The sequence below is a fragment of the Opisthocomus hoazin genome, chromosome 5, assembly GCF_030867145.1.
Source record: "Opisthocomus hoazin isolate bOpiHoa1 chromosome 5, bOpiHoa1.hap1, whole genome shotgun sequence".
In the NCBI taxonomy this organism is placed as follows: domain Eukaryota; kingdom Metazoa; phylum Chordata; class Aves; order Opisthocomiformes; family Opisthocomidae; genus Opisthocomus; species Opisthocomus hoazin.
Genome location: NC_134418.1, coordinates 28,611,424 through 28,627,743, shown reverse-complemented (window position 1 = coordinate 28,627,743; position 16,320 = coordinate 28,611,424). Strand labels below are relative to the sequence as shown.

The 16,320-nt window shown below is 39.0% G+C and overlaps 1 protein-coding gene across 4 annotated transcripts in view; it reads left to right on the top strand.

Moving 5' to 3' along the window:
* ATP8A1 (ATPase phospholipid transporting 8A1) overlaps window positions 1-16,320 on the top strand; it is a 131,339-nt gene that overhangs the window by 72,750 nt on the left and 42,269 nt on the right. For all 4 annotated transcript variants that reach the window (XM_075420765.1, XM_075420762.1, XM_075420766.1 and 1 more), the window contains 3 exons: window positions 2,066-2,238; window positions 11,313-11,496; window positions 11,599-11,709. In XM_075420765.1, coding sequence (XP_075276880.1) covers window positions 2,066-2,238; window positions 11,313-11,496; window positions 11,599-11,709 — 468 coding nt within the window. The remainder of the gene's footprint in view (window positions 1-2,065; window positions 2,239-11,312; window positions 11,497-11,598; window positions 11,710-16,320) is intronic.

Here is a 16,320-nt window from a genome sequence, read left to right as displayed (position 1 = left end):
CTCTGGGCTATATGAAGATGTTGGTATGTTCATAGGAGTAAGGAAGGTTGGCTTCTCTTGGTCTGCATACCCTTTGCAGTACTGAAAGGAGTGGCTGTAAGTGGATGCTTTTTGCCTTTGCTGTTGCAGTAGTAGTACAGTGTCTATCGCATACCAGTGGCTGCTTCTAAAAAGAAGCTAGCTCAGCTCTAATCCTTTTTGGGGCAGGCATAGTCCCCTGTTCCTAAGACATGTAAAACAGATTTAACAAAACAAATACCTCCTCAATTTGGTCATTATTACGACATTAGCGTGCAAGACAGAGGAAGCTAGAGTAAAAAAAAACAATATTTGTTTAGACTGTATCCCTGCTCTGTAAACTGAATTTATGAAGAATATGCAGAAATAAGAGATCCTTTTTTATATGAACCAATACACTTATTTATGGAATTAAAAGAAAAATACCCCAAACCCCACTCACACTCCCCAGTTAGCATTGGCTGGGATAAAACTGGAAAGACTTCCAGGAAGCACTTATGTATCTTGATTTTTTTGCAACATTATTTGTTTTGAGGCTCCACTCCCATGAATATCTGCTTAGCTTCACAAACAAAATATGTTTCCATTAGTAAGTTCTTACAGTTGCATAAAAGAACAGAGGATTTTATTTTGCCTTCATGTTAACTTAATGGACTGCTAAATTTCAGTGTAGTTCTGCCAGTCATAGGCAGAAATAAGAAAGAACATAGTTTTATTCTTTTAATTGTGAACTTAGTAATAATAGAAAGTAGTTTGATTACCATTCAGTTTCACTGAGAAATATTTATTGGAAATGGTGTAGAACCAAAGAGGGGATGTTCTGATACTGCTTTCAATTTAAGGCACTGGATTTCAGTGTAGAACTACATGTAAGCCCACAAAGGAATTTTAAATATGACAGTTTTACAGTTGGGGTAAATGTTTTATATTGTCAGGGGGGTGGGTGGAAGGGTTGGTGAAGTTATTTGTTTTAATACGTAGCATGCCTGGAGCTACCTGATGGCATGTCTGTTTGTGATAAAAAATTAAGGTCAATTTAAACGGAAGAGTTTATACTGCATTTATGAGAAGAAACAATAGATGAGAAGAATATGAAGTTTCAGACTCTTGTATTGCTTAAATTTAGTCAGAAGCTAAATCGTCCATGGAGATGAGAAAAATTCTTATTTCCTTTATGTTGGAGTATTTCTTAATCAGAAAAGATGCTCTAGAAAATAGTTACAGAAGCTATTGTCTTTTTCAAGACTTTCTAACATGTCATTTTAAACAGGGCCACCTCATTTCCCTTGCACTTTCTATGGGGGGGAGAGCAGGAAACCTGGAGTGCGGAAGTCCCCAACAGCCTAATCTCCTTGTAGATAAACCAATGAATCATTAGAAGACCAGTGGAAGCAAAGTAGGCAAAAACCATTGACAGCAGTATGAGGAACTGGGTGGAGTAAGTTGGGTAGGAAAGGCTAAGCAATATATTTAATTTAATTTCAGAGGGTTTGAGATTTGTAATTACTTCTCAGTGTTTTGTTTTTAGGTGGTTACACCGAATTTTTTTATGCAGGACTGACATCACTGAAGTAGCACAGTTATTTGGTTGTTAGGCTTGTAGAAAAATGTAGGGACATTGTTGTCATAGGATGTCACTGGTTTCCGAATTCAATGCTTTATAAGCAGAAGTTCTGTTTTCGTGTTTCTTTCTCCTCTAAAATGCTTCTTAATTCTGGGCTGTGAAGCAGGCAACAATAAAGGAAGGGTATGTTGTAGCTCTATGAAGGCCATTCAAAAGAGCATTAAAAGTTTCGCCGTAACTTATACTTGTATCTGTTTTTGGCAAAGTGCAAGAGCAATCCTACACATGATTTCTACTGTGGTTTCTAATAGTACAGCTGTTGCAAATACTTTTTTTTATTTTATACTGTCTATTTGATAGCGTAATCAAAAGGTAATTTCTTCAGAAAAGGAAATGCCAGTGTTTCTGATCACACTGAAAAAAAATTTGAACTTAAGAATAGTAGGAGTTAAAAATAATGGACACAATTTTTTTGTGCAACAGGGAACAAGAGAGACACTTAGCCATCACTGCAGTACTCTTGGTGATGCTTTAAGGAAGGAAAATGATTTTGCTCTCATCATTGATGGTAAATCTCTGAAGTATGCTTTGACATTTGGAGTGAGACAATATTTCCTGGATTTGGCTTTGTCGTGTAAAGCTGTTATTTGTTGCAGGTAAGGTTTACATTACTCTTTTCTGCAGTATTTTTATTGACATATAAAAATTAAGAAGCTGCTTTTATTTCAGAGAAAATACACATATCCATGTCGTCCAACCATGAAATAGAAGAGAAAAAAAAAAAAACTTCAGTAGCTGAATTTGTGAAGTACAATCATTCAAGCAAAATATTTCTGTAGAGCACTCTGCAACAAAGTGTACTTGTCAAACAAAGTCATTCAGATTGCATATATCCAGAAAAATAATTTGTTATCCATCAAGGATAGTGTCAGCAAGATTGAGACACTGATCTTAACCTTAAATTGATGCTACAGTTAACTGCAGGCTTTAGCACATCTGGATCCCTTTGTAGAGCTTCCTCTGCAGGCAGGATTTTATTATCTCTACTTTTCTGTAAACCATGGATTACACTGCCATAAGAAGTGCACAGAAATCTTAAAGGTACTACACTGCGTGATTTTAATTTCCTGAAGCTGATGGAAGCACTTTGTTGTTGTTGTTATTATTTCTGATTGTTTGAGGGTTCTTCTAGACAATCAGACCTTTTATCCTTTTCTGTAAACATCACCTGTTAGAGCTGTAAGCTTACAGTAACAAGGGAACTTTTTCCACACCAAAGAAAAAAAAAAGTATTTGCTTTCTTTAAATATACACAATATGAAAGCGGTTTGTCTTACCTTTTAATATTTCCAAATTTATATTAAGGAAGGAATATATGTAGGACTGTATAAGTGATAGGTTATGTGTTTTGGGGCCTTCTTGCATTTTTATGGAATTAAACACAAAAACTGAAAATATCTTCTGAGCAGTACATCACTTTTTCTACAGTTGAATGATTGAATGAAAGGGGAAATTGGGTGCTTGGTAGCTAGATAAACAAGAACTGCTCTTGTCAGTGTTTAAAGAACTTGATTTAGGCCACGTGATCGATCTGTCAAAAAGCAGAAGCAAAGACTTTTCTTTACAAGACCATTGGCAACATAGGCAGGATATCTGTATGAGAAATGCAATCAAACATTCCAGAACTGTGGAAATTGCTGTTATTTTCATCAGTGTCTGAACTAGCCATTACAAGGATAGCTGGTTAATGTTCTCGGAGTATTTTTCACTATTTTGACCTTTGTAGTAGCATGGAAAAAGCTGTTTCCTGTATTAAAACAGGAAAAGTTAACAAGGTATTGAAGTTCTAGAATCCCTGTAGCTCGCTATTTCTTAATAGACAACAGTATCACAAATTCAAGTGTTCACAATTAATGTGGTACTGAAATTTTTAGGATTGTCTGTGTATTCAAGTTAAGTCTAACTCCATATTTAAGTAGGATGCTATGTCTGATAATAATTGCTTTAGAAAAAGAATCTATGAAAAAGGAGGTCAGCCTGGATTTTCTACAAGAAAAATAATTCTTGGAATTCAGCATCACTTCTTACCAAATTCAAATCTTCTTTCAATAAATTATATAAGCTTACTACCTGCCACTTCATTATTGCCTATCGTATTATCTATCTGAAAGTAGAGATACGGTGTATACAAATGTAAAAACTGTTGTAAATACACCTTAATGGATTGTCTGCTTTTGATTAATAACATAAATAAATGGAAGGTTCTTGTGTTCAGGTAGAGAGTTTAATAATGTTCCATTAACGGTCAACAGGCCTGAGGGGCAGGGTGCCATCTGGAGAGACCTGGACAGATTTGAGAGGTGAGCCTGTGCAAACCTCATGAAATTCAACAAGGCCAAGTGCAAGGTCCTACACATGGGTCAGGGCAGCCCCGAGCACAAATACAGGCTGGGCAGAGAATGGATTGAGAGCAGCCCTGAGGAGAAGGACTTGGGGGTGCTGGTTGATGAGAAGCTCAATGTGACCTGGCTATGTGTGCTCGCAGCCCAGAAGGCCAACCGTATCCTGGGCTGCATCAAAAGCAGCGTGGCCAGCAGGTCAAGGGAGGTGACTCTGCCCCTCTGCTCTGGTGAGACCCCACCTGGAGTCCTGTGTCGTCTGGAGCCCTCAGCACAGGAAAGACATGGACCTGTTGGAGCGGGTGCAGAGGAGGGCCACAAAAATGATCAGAGGGCTGGAACACTTCTCCTATGAGGAAAGGCTGAGAGAGTTGGGTTTGTTCAGCCTAGAGAAGAGAAGGCTCCGGAGAGACCGTAGAGCAGCCTTTCAGTACTTAAAGGGGGCTTATTAGAAAGAAGGGGACAAACTTTTTAGCAGGGCCTGTCGTGATAGGACAAGGAATAATGTCTTCAAGCTGAAAGAGGGTAGATTTGGATTAGATAGAAGAAAGAAATTCTTTATTATGAGGGTGGTGAGGCACTGGAACACCTCTACTGCCGAGAGAACTGGTAGGTGCCCCATCTGAAAACATTCAGGGTCAGGCTGGACAGGGCTCTGAGCCGTCCAATCTAGCTGAAGATGTCACTGCTTATTGCGGGGGGGGGGTGGACTAGATCGCCTTTAAAGGTCCCTTCCAATCCAAACTATTCTATGATTAAGATAAAGCAGATTCATCTGAAAAATCAGTGTTCAAAACGGAGCTATTTTTCTACCTTGAAAATGGACTGGGAAAAGCAAATGAAGTTATAGTATCCAAATAAACACCTGATTTGTAGTCTTTCCATCCTTTCTAGCAAGCACTATGTTTTGCCACCAAGTCATTTTTTTGTTTTTTGGTTTTTGTTGTTTTAGCTTTGTAGCCATTCTCTGGCATGAAATGCTCTGAATTTCAAACTAAGGTCTTACTGTCTTTTAAGCTGAGGTTTTACATTGATACGGAGTTTATCCTCTGTATACACATTTTTCTAACGGCGGTAGTTTTTCCGACAGACAAGTTGGAGCTTTGTGCTTGTTCTGTTAGTTCCAGTTTTGCTCAGTATAGTGACGAGCAGGAGATTCATATAGAACTGCTCTTTCAAAACTATGTTTCTTTTTCTTCTTTTTCCTTGATTTGAAAATACATTTTATGCCATTTGAAGAGGCAATATTGCAGTTTCTGTTCAACTGTAGAACCATTGAAGGACATTCTGTACACATAGCTGTCTTGTAGTGGTAGCATTTTTGTGATGAAACAAGAAAAAGTGCAAAATGAAGTTTCTGTTCTAATGGTATCCTCTCTGCCTTTTCTACATTTCCATAATATTCTTAGGTCAGATGGTTTCAATACATATCTAGGTATATACTCTGACATATTTTGTGGTTGTTCAAAAATTGGCTGCAGGTTTGAAACTAAAATATTTGCTTGTAACACTCACTGTTATAGTATGTGCTTCTCAAAAGTCAAAATTCTGTCAGAATATTTATTTCTGTTAATGCGCCACCTTTAGTAACAAAAACTTCATTTCCTTGTTTGTGAGCTAGAAAGTACAAAGTTTAAAAATGGTAATTTTTAATTAAGGTGAATCACTTAAATATGTATCATCCTGACTAAATGAAAATGTAGGCCTTTTCTCTGTCCATATAAAGGCAGTAAATATTTTAAGCAGCCCTTGGTTTTAAAAGTACAAATTATATCACTTTCTTTGAAGTTTTCAGACTGTATTCACTTATTCAGAAGCATTTATTACCAGTGGATTCTTCCTAAGACTAGCCATAACACAGATGAAGCTGACAAATATTCAGTAGACATTTGACTTCAGAAGTCTGTGTATGTTATTAATTCCAAGCAGATGTTTGGCTTAAAGACTTTGAACTGAATTCCAACTCCGTATTGGTTTCAGAGTAACGTATGCAAGAAGAATGTTTAATGGGTTATTCTGTAGTAAAAATGTACAACTAAGTGAACAACGTGAACTAAAGATTTTTTTTTAATTGGTTTCATCATGAACTTCATGTAGCAGGCAATGAGAGTAAGTGCCACCTTCCAACTGCCCCTATAACATTATATGAAAAGGAAATAAAGCGCTGTTCCTGGAAAGTTAGAAACATGAAAAAGAACTGCTCGGGTCAGGAATCTTCTACAGAACTGGCTGTAGTGAGTCTTGAGACAATACTCATCAGTAGAGTGCAAATGAAACATGTAACAAAAGATCATAGAAATGCGTTTTGGTATACTTGGACCATAGAATTTTTCAGAGAACCTGTTGCCCAGAATCTTTCACCCTAAGTTCACCACAAGGCTGTACTCATCCCAAGTACCTTTTTCAAAAGTCTGATAGTGTATGTTGCACAGGCTGCTGCATAAAGTAATTAGATAGCTACCTTCAATCCGAAGGCTGTATTATTCTTCGCTGCTTTATTTTTCACTTTTGAAAAGTCACACAACCAAATTTTATGCAGCCTTTTTTCTGATTCATTGCACTTAAAGCTTAGGAAATTTTACTTAATTGGCACAGAGTAGGATTGTTTTTGTGGTTTTTTTTTTAAGCTGATGGAACATCACCCAAAGGTGAAGCATGACAAGGTGTCCTCTGGCAAATGGAGAGCAGAACCAGAAGAACTACAGGGATGTTACTGGAACCAAGTGGTAGTTAGAGTATTGTACGCAAGCATAGATGAGCGTAGATACCATGTGCCCAGTTTCCATTCACAACACTGTCTCAGTGTTAAGCACGAGGGTCTAGGAAAGAGAGGCAACCACCATTAGTATATACCTATGCTAGGAACGCAGTAACCTATCCAATCCTGAGGTTTTATCTAGTTGTTGACACTTTTTTTTTTTCCTTCCTGTAACTTTGTAGGGTAGGTAAAATGAAAAATATTTACATTTGCTAGAGAAAAATGAAAAATACTTTCTTTTTTCTTTTCCAAATGAGCTATGGACCTGATACTAGGCCTTCATATGTCTTCTGTGACGCTGAAATTGAATCAAGTATCAGTCTGTACCATAGAAGAAAGAGTACCTTGGAGATATGGACTGAAGTCATAAACTGACAGCATTCAAGTATGGTGAATAGTGAAGTTGTGTGATTATGACGCATACATAAGATCTCATTCTTATCACAAAAGACTGGGGATTGTAGCTGAAAGAAGTAATATGACAAATAGGCTTCAAATGTAATACTAATGAATTTATAGAAGTGATAGTGTGCTTTAATTTCAGAAGGTGCATATCTGGGTGTAAAATATACCAGGAAGGCAAATCATGATCTCTCAATTTTTGTGGTTTATTTTTTTAGTCACTTCTGTTTAAAATTTGATGTTTTAAAGCAGTTCCTTCTAATATGTTTGGTAAACTGACTTCCTTTACCAGTAACAGCTTGGGATCCTCTTTCAGCTTTTAAGTAGTCTGAGTTTCAGAAATGCTGTATAAATTTTAACTGATAAGAATTGTGATTGTTACTGTAATCTACGGGTTTAGGCAAAACTTAATTATTCATGGATGTTATTTGAGTAAATGTGTGTTTCAGGAAAGAAGAAACATGTCTAGAAAACCTTTGGTTTTCTCCTACAGTTTTAAGCTATGTTTCAGAAAAATCATGGTCAACCTTAGGTGGCTAAAAACTTAAATAGCCTTTATTTTAGTAGGAAAGGGCTTTCCTTTCATAGGAAATTAATGTTGATTTGGTGAAATTTGCATTCCTAAAGGACATATTCATCAAAATTTCTCAAAGACTGTGTCCTGGTTTCAGCTGAGATAGAGCTAATTTTCCTCCCAGTACCTGCTGTGTTTTGGATTTAGTACAAGAAGAATGTTGATAACACTGGTTTTCAGTTGTTTCTAAGAAATCAAGGCCTTTTTCCAGTTTCCCGTGTTTGGCTAATGAGCAGGTGTGCAGGAGGTGAGGGGGAGCATAGCTAGACAGATAGCCAAGCTGGCCAACAGAAATATTCCTTACCATAGGCATCATGCCCAGTTTATGAGTAGGGGCTGGCTGGAGGGCAGGAAACTTTTTCTCTTTTCCGTGGGTTTGCATCCTGTCTTGTCCAGGAGTTTGAACTTCTCCAGGAGTTTGGTCTTTTTTGGGAGCATTGTGAAATTCAGAAGATCCGCGAGTTCCAGGTTCCGTGATCACTGGTCGGAGACTGGCTGCAAATAGGTCATTGGGTGGTGAGAAAATTGTATTGTATATAGTTTGGTTTGCATATTCATTAGCAGTAGTAGCAGTGTTAGTATTAATATTAGTATTTCCTTTGTTGCCTTATGAAACTGTCTTTATTTCAACCCACAAGTTTTCCCTTTTGTCCGTTTCTCCTGCCCATCCCACTGAAGAGGAAGGGCAGGGGTGAGAGAGCGGCTGCACAGTGCTTGGTTGCTGGCTGCTGGCTTAAACTATGACAGACTGTTAGTATTTTTGCCCTGATTAGTTAGGTTTTCTCAAATCTTTGTAACTTGGATTTGTTAATAAGGAAAAAGGATAATGTATAATATCAGCAGCGTCATGTCAGAGATGTGGTTTTTTTCTGAACTTTTTCACTACTCTGCTACATTAACTTTTCAGTGAACACCATTCAATCAGCCTCTGCTGTCAATTTTAAGAAAAACTTTGGTTGGGGGTTTTTTTTTCATGTTTATAGCTGGTCTGTCAGGTGAGCATTGGATTTTGTTAGGCTACCTCTGTTTAGTTTTGTGTTCTTTTTTGTTTTGTTTTTTTTTTTCCAAAACAAGTTGTTTTCTAGTTGGATTCTTATTCAGGCAGAGTGGCATGGCCATTAGCTCCAGCAATCATGTAATTGCTTGTTGATTGTGTTTTTGGTAGCTATGGCAGAGCTTACAGATAGGTAGAAAAAGTGATGGCCAAGGATTGCTGTTGTTAGTATCTGTGTGCTTAATGGAAAGAATATAATTGGTGCTTCAGTGTTCTTTAACTGTAAAAACTTAGTGTTGAATGTGGAGAATATAATGTCTCTTTCTTCTTTGTTTGGAAAGAGATGGGGGATTTGCTCTGTTTCTGGTCTTTTGGGGGGGGAGGGGGCGACAAGAAGTGTGATGAGAAAATTTATATGACCAGTTGGAAAAGAAAACTTTTCCTCTCAGGTTCAGTTATGGATCAAAGTTTGGTCTGAATAGAGAGCAATGCATTTTAACTTGTAATGTCAGTCTGTCCCATGTCAAGACAGGCAAATCATTCAGCCTTGGCTGTAATACCAGAGAGCAGTGGGAAGGCAGAAACATTTTATTGTGCCATGTACTGAAAAATAATTTGACTAATGTATGTAGTTGGAAAGATTTTGTTTCTTTTGTAGGTGGCTTGTTTTTAGTATTTCCCTCATTAGCACTGGTTTTGTGATCTTAAAAATCAATCAATGTAAATAGGACAGGGGGGTTTTTGCCATATTCATTGACCAGATTTGGTAGAATTCTTTGAGCTATGCTTTTCAAACTTAGAAAGGGCTTGCCCATCAGGAATCTCATCAATAATAGTAGAATTTTCTCAAGCATCGTGAGGCCTTCCAGTATTCTCACAAGAATGGTGCCTTTGGGACCTTCAGCTTGCAGGATCTTTCATGAGGGACTTTAGGACTGCACAGATGCCATAATACAGGTGAATTTTTGGTGTCTGGTGGTAAAGTTTCTTCTTGTTAATGAGCTTGTGAGTGCTGTACAGCAGTCTTGGTTTGGGTGAGAACTGTACTCATGAACTACACATGCCGTGTTACTTGGCAGTATCCCAGTGAGCAGCAATATGCAAAGCATGTTTAGGAAGGAACATTATTTAGAAGGAATTGCTCTTTTGTGCTTTTTCTTCGCAAATTTGTTCCCCAAAACTTGTAATCTTAATTTCTTTTATATTTCTGGGGTTTTATTTTATTTTTTGACCTGGAAGAGTAAAGTCAGGTTATGAACATTCCTATATAATCCTTAACCCTGATTTTTTTTTTCACTGCACAGGGAATCTTTCACAGCCCAAACTGCAAAGTTCCAGAAGGTTACGGTACCAGAGGGGTTATTGCCATGAGTCCATGAGTGTGCATATAGAAGACTTACAGGAAATTAGTTATAAATACATGGTTTTCCCCAGTTTTCAATGTCTGTATGTGTCCAGTGGCAAGTTCTGCTTCTTATCCATGTCTAGTTTTTACATGGAGGCATCTAGAATGAGTTCGTCTGGAAAGCTGGAAAGATAGATAAGGAAAGGACAGTTCTTCACCAGCTGCACATCCCCAGCTCCAGTGCAGGAGTCATGCTTTTGTACCAGAATTGCTTGCTTTGTAGGGAGCAGTGAACAGCGGTGGTGGGGGAGACAGACTCACAGAGCTTTTTGCATTTCTTCTTGTTTCTCTTTGTACCATGAAACAAGCAGCAGGGTTTGATCCTTGACTCCAGTGCCAGGAAGCACAAGAGAGAGTTGCCACAGGGTTTGCTCCTTCCCACCCTGTGAAACACACCACTCCTAGCACATAATTTCTGTATATTATTTTCAATTATGATGTCTCAAATACTACAAGGACTGAATTTCAGTACACAGAGTAGAACTCTTCTAACATAAAATGGAAGGTACACATGTGACACACACGATGATAGATGGAGCCAAAACTGATAACATTTCATCAGTAGAGCTTTTGAGAGTCATCCCTGGAATAATTTGTTCCCTCAACTGTGGACAGGCATTTTCTTAATGGCAGATGATTGGAGCTGTCCTGAAAAGAGCAAGGGATAAGTTACCAGCAGTTAAACAAAGTAGAGGGTCAAGAATCAATGTTCAGAGTTGCTTCCTCTAATGTAGCAGTGTAGGCTGTGTTAACATAGCAGCAATCCACTGTTCCTGTTTACTTTGACATCTGTGTCTTTAATATCTTGTTGTTTGTTTATAAAATACATGCTTAAACAAAGAGGATAGCAAAAAGCATAAGAACAAAATATGCCAAAATCTGCCATTGTTGCAAGTTAATAGTGACAGTGGCAGTGTTTGGGGTTTGTTCCATTACTCTGTTTTAGGGGCCCATCGCTGTTTGACCTGTGTGTCTCCAGCCCTGTTAACATCTTGCTTCAACAAGTCCAAGGTTTCTATGAATTTTGGTGGGAATGTGCTTTTAGCACATAGCCTAAAGGGCAATAAAAGACCAGGGTGCTAACTGGGATGTTAATTGGCCTGGTTTTATTACCTTTTTACAAAATACAAAGTATGTTTTGAAAATGCATTCATTGGAAAGTCCTGTATTAAACCTTTTTCTTTCTGTTATCCCTTAGGGTTTCACCACTTCAAAAATCTGAAGTTGTAGAAATGGTTAAAAAACAAGTGAAGGTAGTAACTCTAGCAATTGGTGATGGAGCAAATGATGTTAGTATGATACAAACAGCACATGTTGGTGTTGGTATTAGTGGGAATGAAGGTCTACAGGCTGCTAATTCTTCAGACTACTCAATTGCTCAGGTAAGTCATTACGCTGTAAAATACTAAAGTAGTTTGATGTCAGATTAATGTTGATGTATGCCTGTTCTGATTGTACGTTTGTTCATTTTTCATTTTTTGCAGTTCAAGTATTTGAAGAACTTGTTGTTGGTTCATGGAGCCTGGAATTATAACAGAGTAGCTAAATGCATCTTGTATTGTTTCTACAAGAATATAGTCCTTTATATTATCGAGGTAATTTTCCACTATGGTGAATGTTACTTCTTGGAAGTAAAAACTATATTATTTTGAGCTTTTGATTGTGATTTTAAAGAAGCATTTAAACTGCCAATAGACACATTGATATTGAATCTTGCTTTTTAATAAACTGATTAAGATTAGGGTGATTTTTTTTTTTTTTTACTTTAGAAGACCTAATTGTCTTAGAAGCACGTACTAAATATTAGTACTGAATGTTTGTGTTGCATAATACTGCTAGCTTATTAAAATTCTGTATCTATAACATCATTACAGTATTTAAGGAATACAGTTACAAGTAGCCTTAAATTTACCCGGAGATGTATGTGCTTAAGCTCTTTGAGCTGATGTTAGTAACTGTCAGGTTTGCAATCAGATGCCCTTTTTCAGGTCACTGTTGAACTTCAGGACTATTGCTGTTCGGAAGAGTACTTAGGATTTTTACATATACGTTTAGTTACACTGTTGCATACCTTTCACTTGTGGGTGCAGTAACCACACCTGCTTAGGTTCTAGTTCACGAACAGGGATACTTTCCTGAAGGTAGCTGACCTAGGTTTCTCACCTGGGATTTTAAGGAGACTGTAGTCTTGTGAAAAATACAGTAGTATGAGAGGACTGTGTTGTAATAAATGTATGTTTATTGGTAGGTATGGTTAAGACAGCATGTATAGCTATAGCTTTCATGATTACCTGGCAATTTTAAAATTTTGAATGTATTTTTAAATGGATTTTTAATTTTTTTTCTGCCCTCCCCTTCATTTACTGATTTGCTGTTCCTCTTTGTCTTTCAACAGCTACTTGCTTTCTTATAACCAAATGCATATCTAGTAATTATGCTATAGTACAAACTTTATATTTCCAATAATACTTTGGGTTAAAATGTGGGGAAAAAATCTAATTTGTTGCCAAGGCTGATCACAAAATAATTTTCTTAGGTTAGTCGTCTGTATTTTTACATGAATGAGGTGAACAGTTATTCCTAAAACTTTCTTTGGTTTTTTAACATGTTTTTAAATTAATATCTTAAACTTGTGCAGTATGTATCCTGTTTTTACTGAAAGAAAAGCCTTATTTCTGTTGGACCTGGTGTAAACATCAGGTTAATATTCCGCTTCTGGTATTTCTATATGTAATCTTACACTGTTGCAATATTTGAAAATACTTTAAACATCTTTTTATCTACAAGTGTTGTAGCCAAAAAGTGTGCATTTTTCTTAGCATATTTTTTACATTTTCTAAATTTTCCTTTTTTTTCCTGTTTATTGCGTTATTAATGTACATAGATTTCAATCTAAGTAGACTGTTTAGAAAAACATATAGTAGGAAGCCGTAGAAAAAGTAAATCCATTAAAGATCCTTTATTGCTTTAGAACTGATGGCAGACTTTACATCCTGCATTTCAAAAGCTGAATATATGATTTAATGATCAGAATTCCAGAAGTATGGATTAGCAGTAGCTCTTGAAGTAGTTGAAAAAAACCAGTACTAATGTATACTTTGTATGTATAGAAAATGTACGAACTTGGGCTTTAGAACGTACTACCTTATTTATTTTCTAATTTTCTGTTATTGTCACCTGCAAACACTTTGTAAATTTATAACTTAAATCAGATACAAATATCCCACCGTTTGTAATATTTGTGAAAGAAAGTTAGATGCAAGGTACAAAGATCACGTCTAAAAATACAAAAGACTAGAAGAGGTAGTCTCTGCCTCCTGAGCAGATGAAAGGGCAAAGAGATCATTTTTGTATGGGTTGTGACACTTCATGCATACAGGCATTTTACCATATACACCTTCTCTGGAAGACAAGATGACTTCTGCTTGAATTCCTGTATACCCAACGTTTGTCAGCTCAGAAAACTTTCACAGATGTTAATAACTCATGTCAGTACTGTGAGTGAATGGGCAGAAATTCGTCATTGAATATCTCTAGAAAGGACAACTGCCAGTCTCAAATCTCTCTTTTCAGTTTTTTGTACGGATCAGGCTTGGGACCAGAGTGCTCAATGAGTATTTGTAAGCTGCTGCTTAATATGCAGAAGTGCTACATCAGGAAAACGTCTGTGAAGCTTTTCTGGCCACGCCTCCTCTGTCTTGGAGTTTAGGAAAATAATACTCTGAAAGGCATGTCTGGATTTGCTTTAAATAAGTTTCCTTTTATTGGCTGACAATAACTAAAAATACCTACCTTTACTCAATAGATGCGTATTTTTAAATGTCTGCTCAATACTAATCAAACAAGTAATGTAATAGATTCCATTTAATCTAAATTAACACCCTTTTTTCTAGGCATTTATGGGGTGATATGAAATGGGTACTGTTGGTTTCTTGGTTCAGAAAATCATAAAGGTCTACAGTAATGCTGCTGTGCACTGATGAGTGTTTATCGACATTTAAACTCCTATTCGTAAGAAACTAGAAGTGTTCTGTAACAATTTTATCTGTTCACAGAATCACAGAATGGTAGGGCTTGGAAGGGACCTCTGTGGGTCATCTAGTCCAACCCTCCTGCCGAAGCAGGGTCACCTACAGCAAGCTGCACAGGACCTTGTCCAGGCAGGTCTTGAATATCTCCAGTGAAGGAGACTCCACAACCTCCCTGGGCAGCCTGTTCCAGTGCTCCATCACCCTCAGAGGGAAGAAGTTCTTCCTCATGTTCAGACGGAACTTCCTGTGCTTCAGTTTGTGCCCATTGCCCCTTGTCCTGTCACTGGGCACCACTGAAAAGAGCTTGGCCCCATCCTCCTGACACCCACCCTTCAGATATTTGTAAGCATTTATAAGGTCCCCTCGCAGCCTTCTCTTCTTCAGGCTGAACAAGCCCAGCTCCCTCAGCCTCTCCTCGTAGGAGAGATGTTCCAGTCCCCTCATCATCCTCGTAGCCCTCCACTGGACTCTCTCCAGTAGCTCTTCATCTTTTTTGAAGTGGGGAGCCCAGAACTGAACACAGTACTCTAGATGAGGCCTCACTAGGGCAGTGTAGAGGGGAAGGAGAACCTCCCTCGTCCTGCTGGCCACACTCTTCTTGATGCACCCCAGGATCCCATTGGCTTTCTTGGCAGCCAGGGCACACTGCTGGCTCATGGTTAACCTGTTGTCCACCAGGACGCCCAGGCCCCTCTCCGCAGAGCTTCTCTCCAGGAGGTCCACCCCAAGCCTGTACTGGTGCATGAAGTTGTTCCTCCCCAGGTGCAGGACGCTGCACTTGCCCTTGTTGAACCTCATCAGGTTCCTCTCTGCCCAACTTTCCCGCCTGTCCAGGTCATGCTGAATGGCAGCACAGCCTTCTGGTGTATCTACCACACCTCCCAGTTTGGTGTCATCAGCAAACTTGCTGAGGGTACATTCTAACTCTTCATCCAGGTCGTTGATGAAGAAGTTAAAGAAGACTGGGCCCAGTACTGACCCCTGGGGGACACCACTTGTTACCAGCCTCCAACTAGACTCAGCGCCGCTGATGACAACCCTCTGAGTTCTGCCATTCAGCCAGTTCTCTATCCACTTCACCGACTACTCATCCAGCCCACACTTCCTCAGCTTCCCTAGGAGGATATCATGGGAAACTGTGTCGAAAGCCTTGCTGAAGTCAAGGTAGACAACATCCATGGCTCTCCCTTCGTCTACCCAGCCAGTCATGTCATCGTAGAAAGCTATCACATTGGTCAGGCATGATTTCCCCTTGGTGAATCCATGCTGACTACTCCTGATAATCTTCTTTTCTTCCACTTGCTTCATGATGGCCTCCAGGATAAGCTGCTCCATCACCTTTCCCGGGATGGAGGTGAGGCTGACCGGCCTGTAGTTCCCTGGGTCCTCCTTCTTGTCCTTTTTGAAGATTGGAGTGACATTGGCCTTTCTCCAGTCCTCGGGCACCTCTCCTGTCCTCCAGGACCTCTCAAAGATGATGGAGAGTGGCTCAGCAATGACATCCGCCAGCTCCCTCAGCACTCGTGGGTGCATTCCATTGGGGCCCATGGATTTGTGGACATCCAGATCACTTAAGCGATCCCTCACACAGTCCTCCTCGACCAAGGGAAAGTCGTCCTCACTGTAGGCTTCCTCTCTTACCTCCAGGGCCTGGGATTCCTGAGGGCCAGTCTTAGCACTGAAGACTGAAGCAAAGAAGGCATTCAGTAGCTCTGCCTTCTCCGCGTCCTCCGTCACCAGGACACCCGCCTCATTCAGCAGCGGCCCCACGTTGTCCCTAGCCTGCCTTTTGCTGCTGATGTAGTTGAAGAAGCCCTTCTTGTTGTTTTTGACATCCCTTGCCAGCTTCAATTCCAGGTGAGCCTTGGCCTTCCTCGTCGCATCCCTGCGTGCTCTGACCACATTCCTGTACTCTTCCCAAGTGGCCTGCCCCTCTTTCCACATTCCATGGACCTTTCTCTTCCGCCTGATCTCCGCTAGAAGCTCCTTGTTTAACCGACAAGCATGTCTTGTTGAGTCAAGACATAGAGTAGAAAGTTAAACATGGACCTCATCTTTTGTATGGGACTACTCCCAGTAACTTTAGAGGTTATATTCTGAGGTATCATTCTCAAATGTAAGTGAAAACTATTACTTTCTAGTAGACTGTGGATGTGCATTGTTAAACTTGTCCCA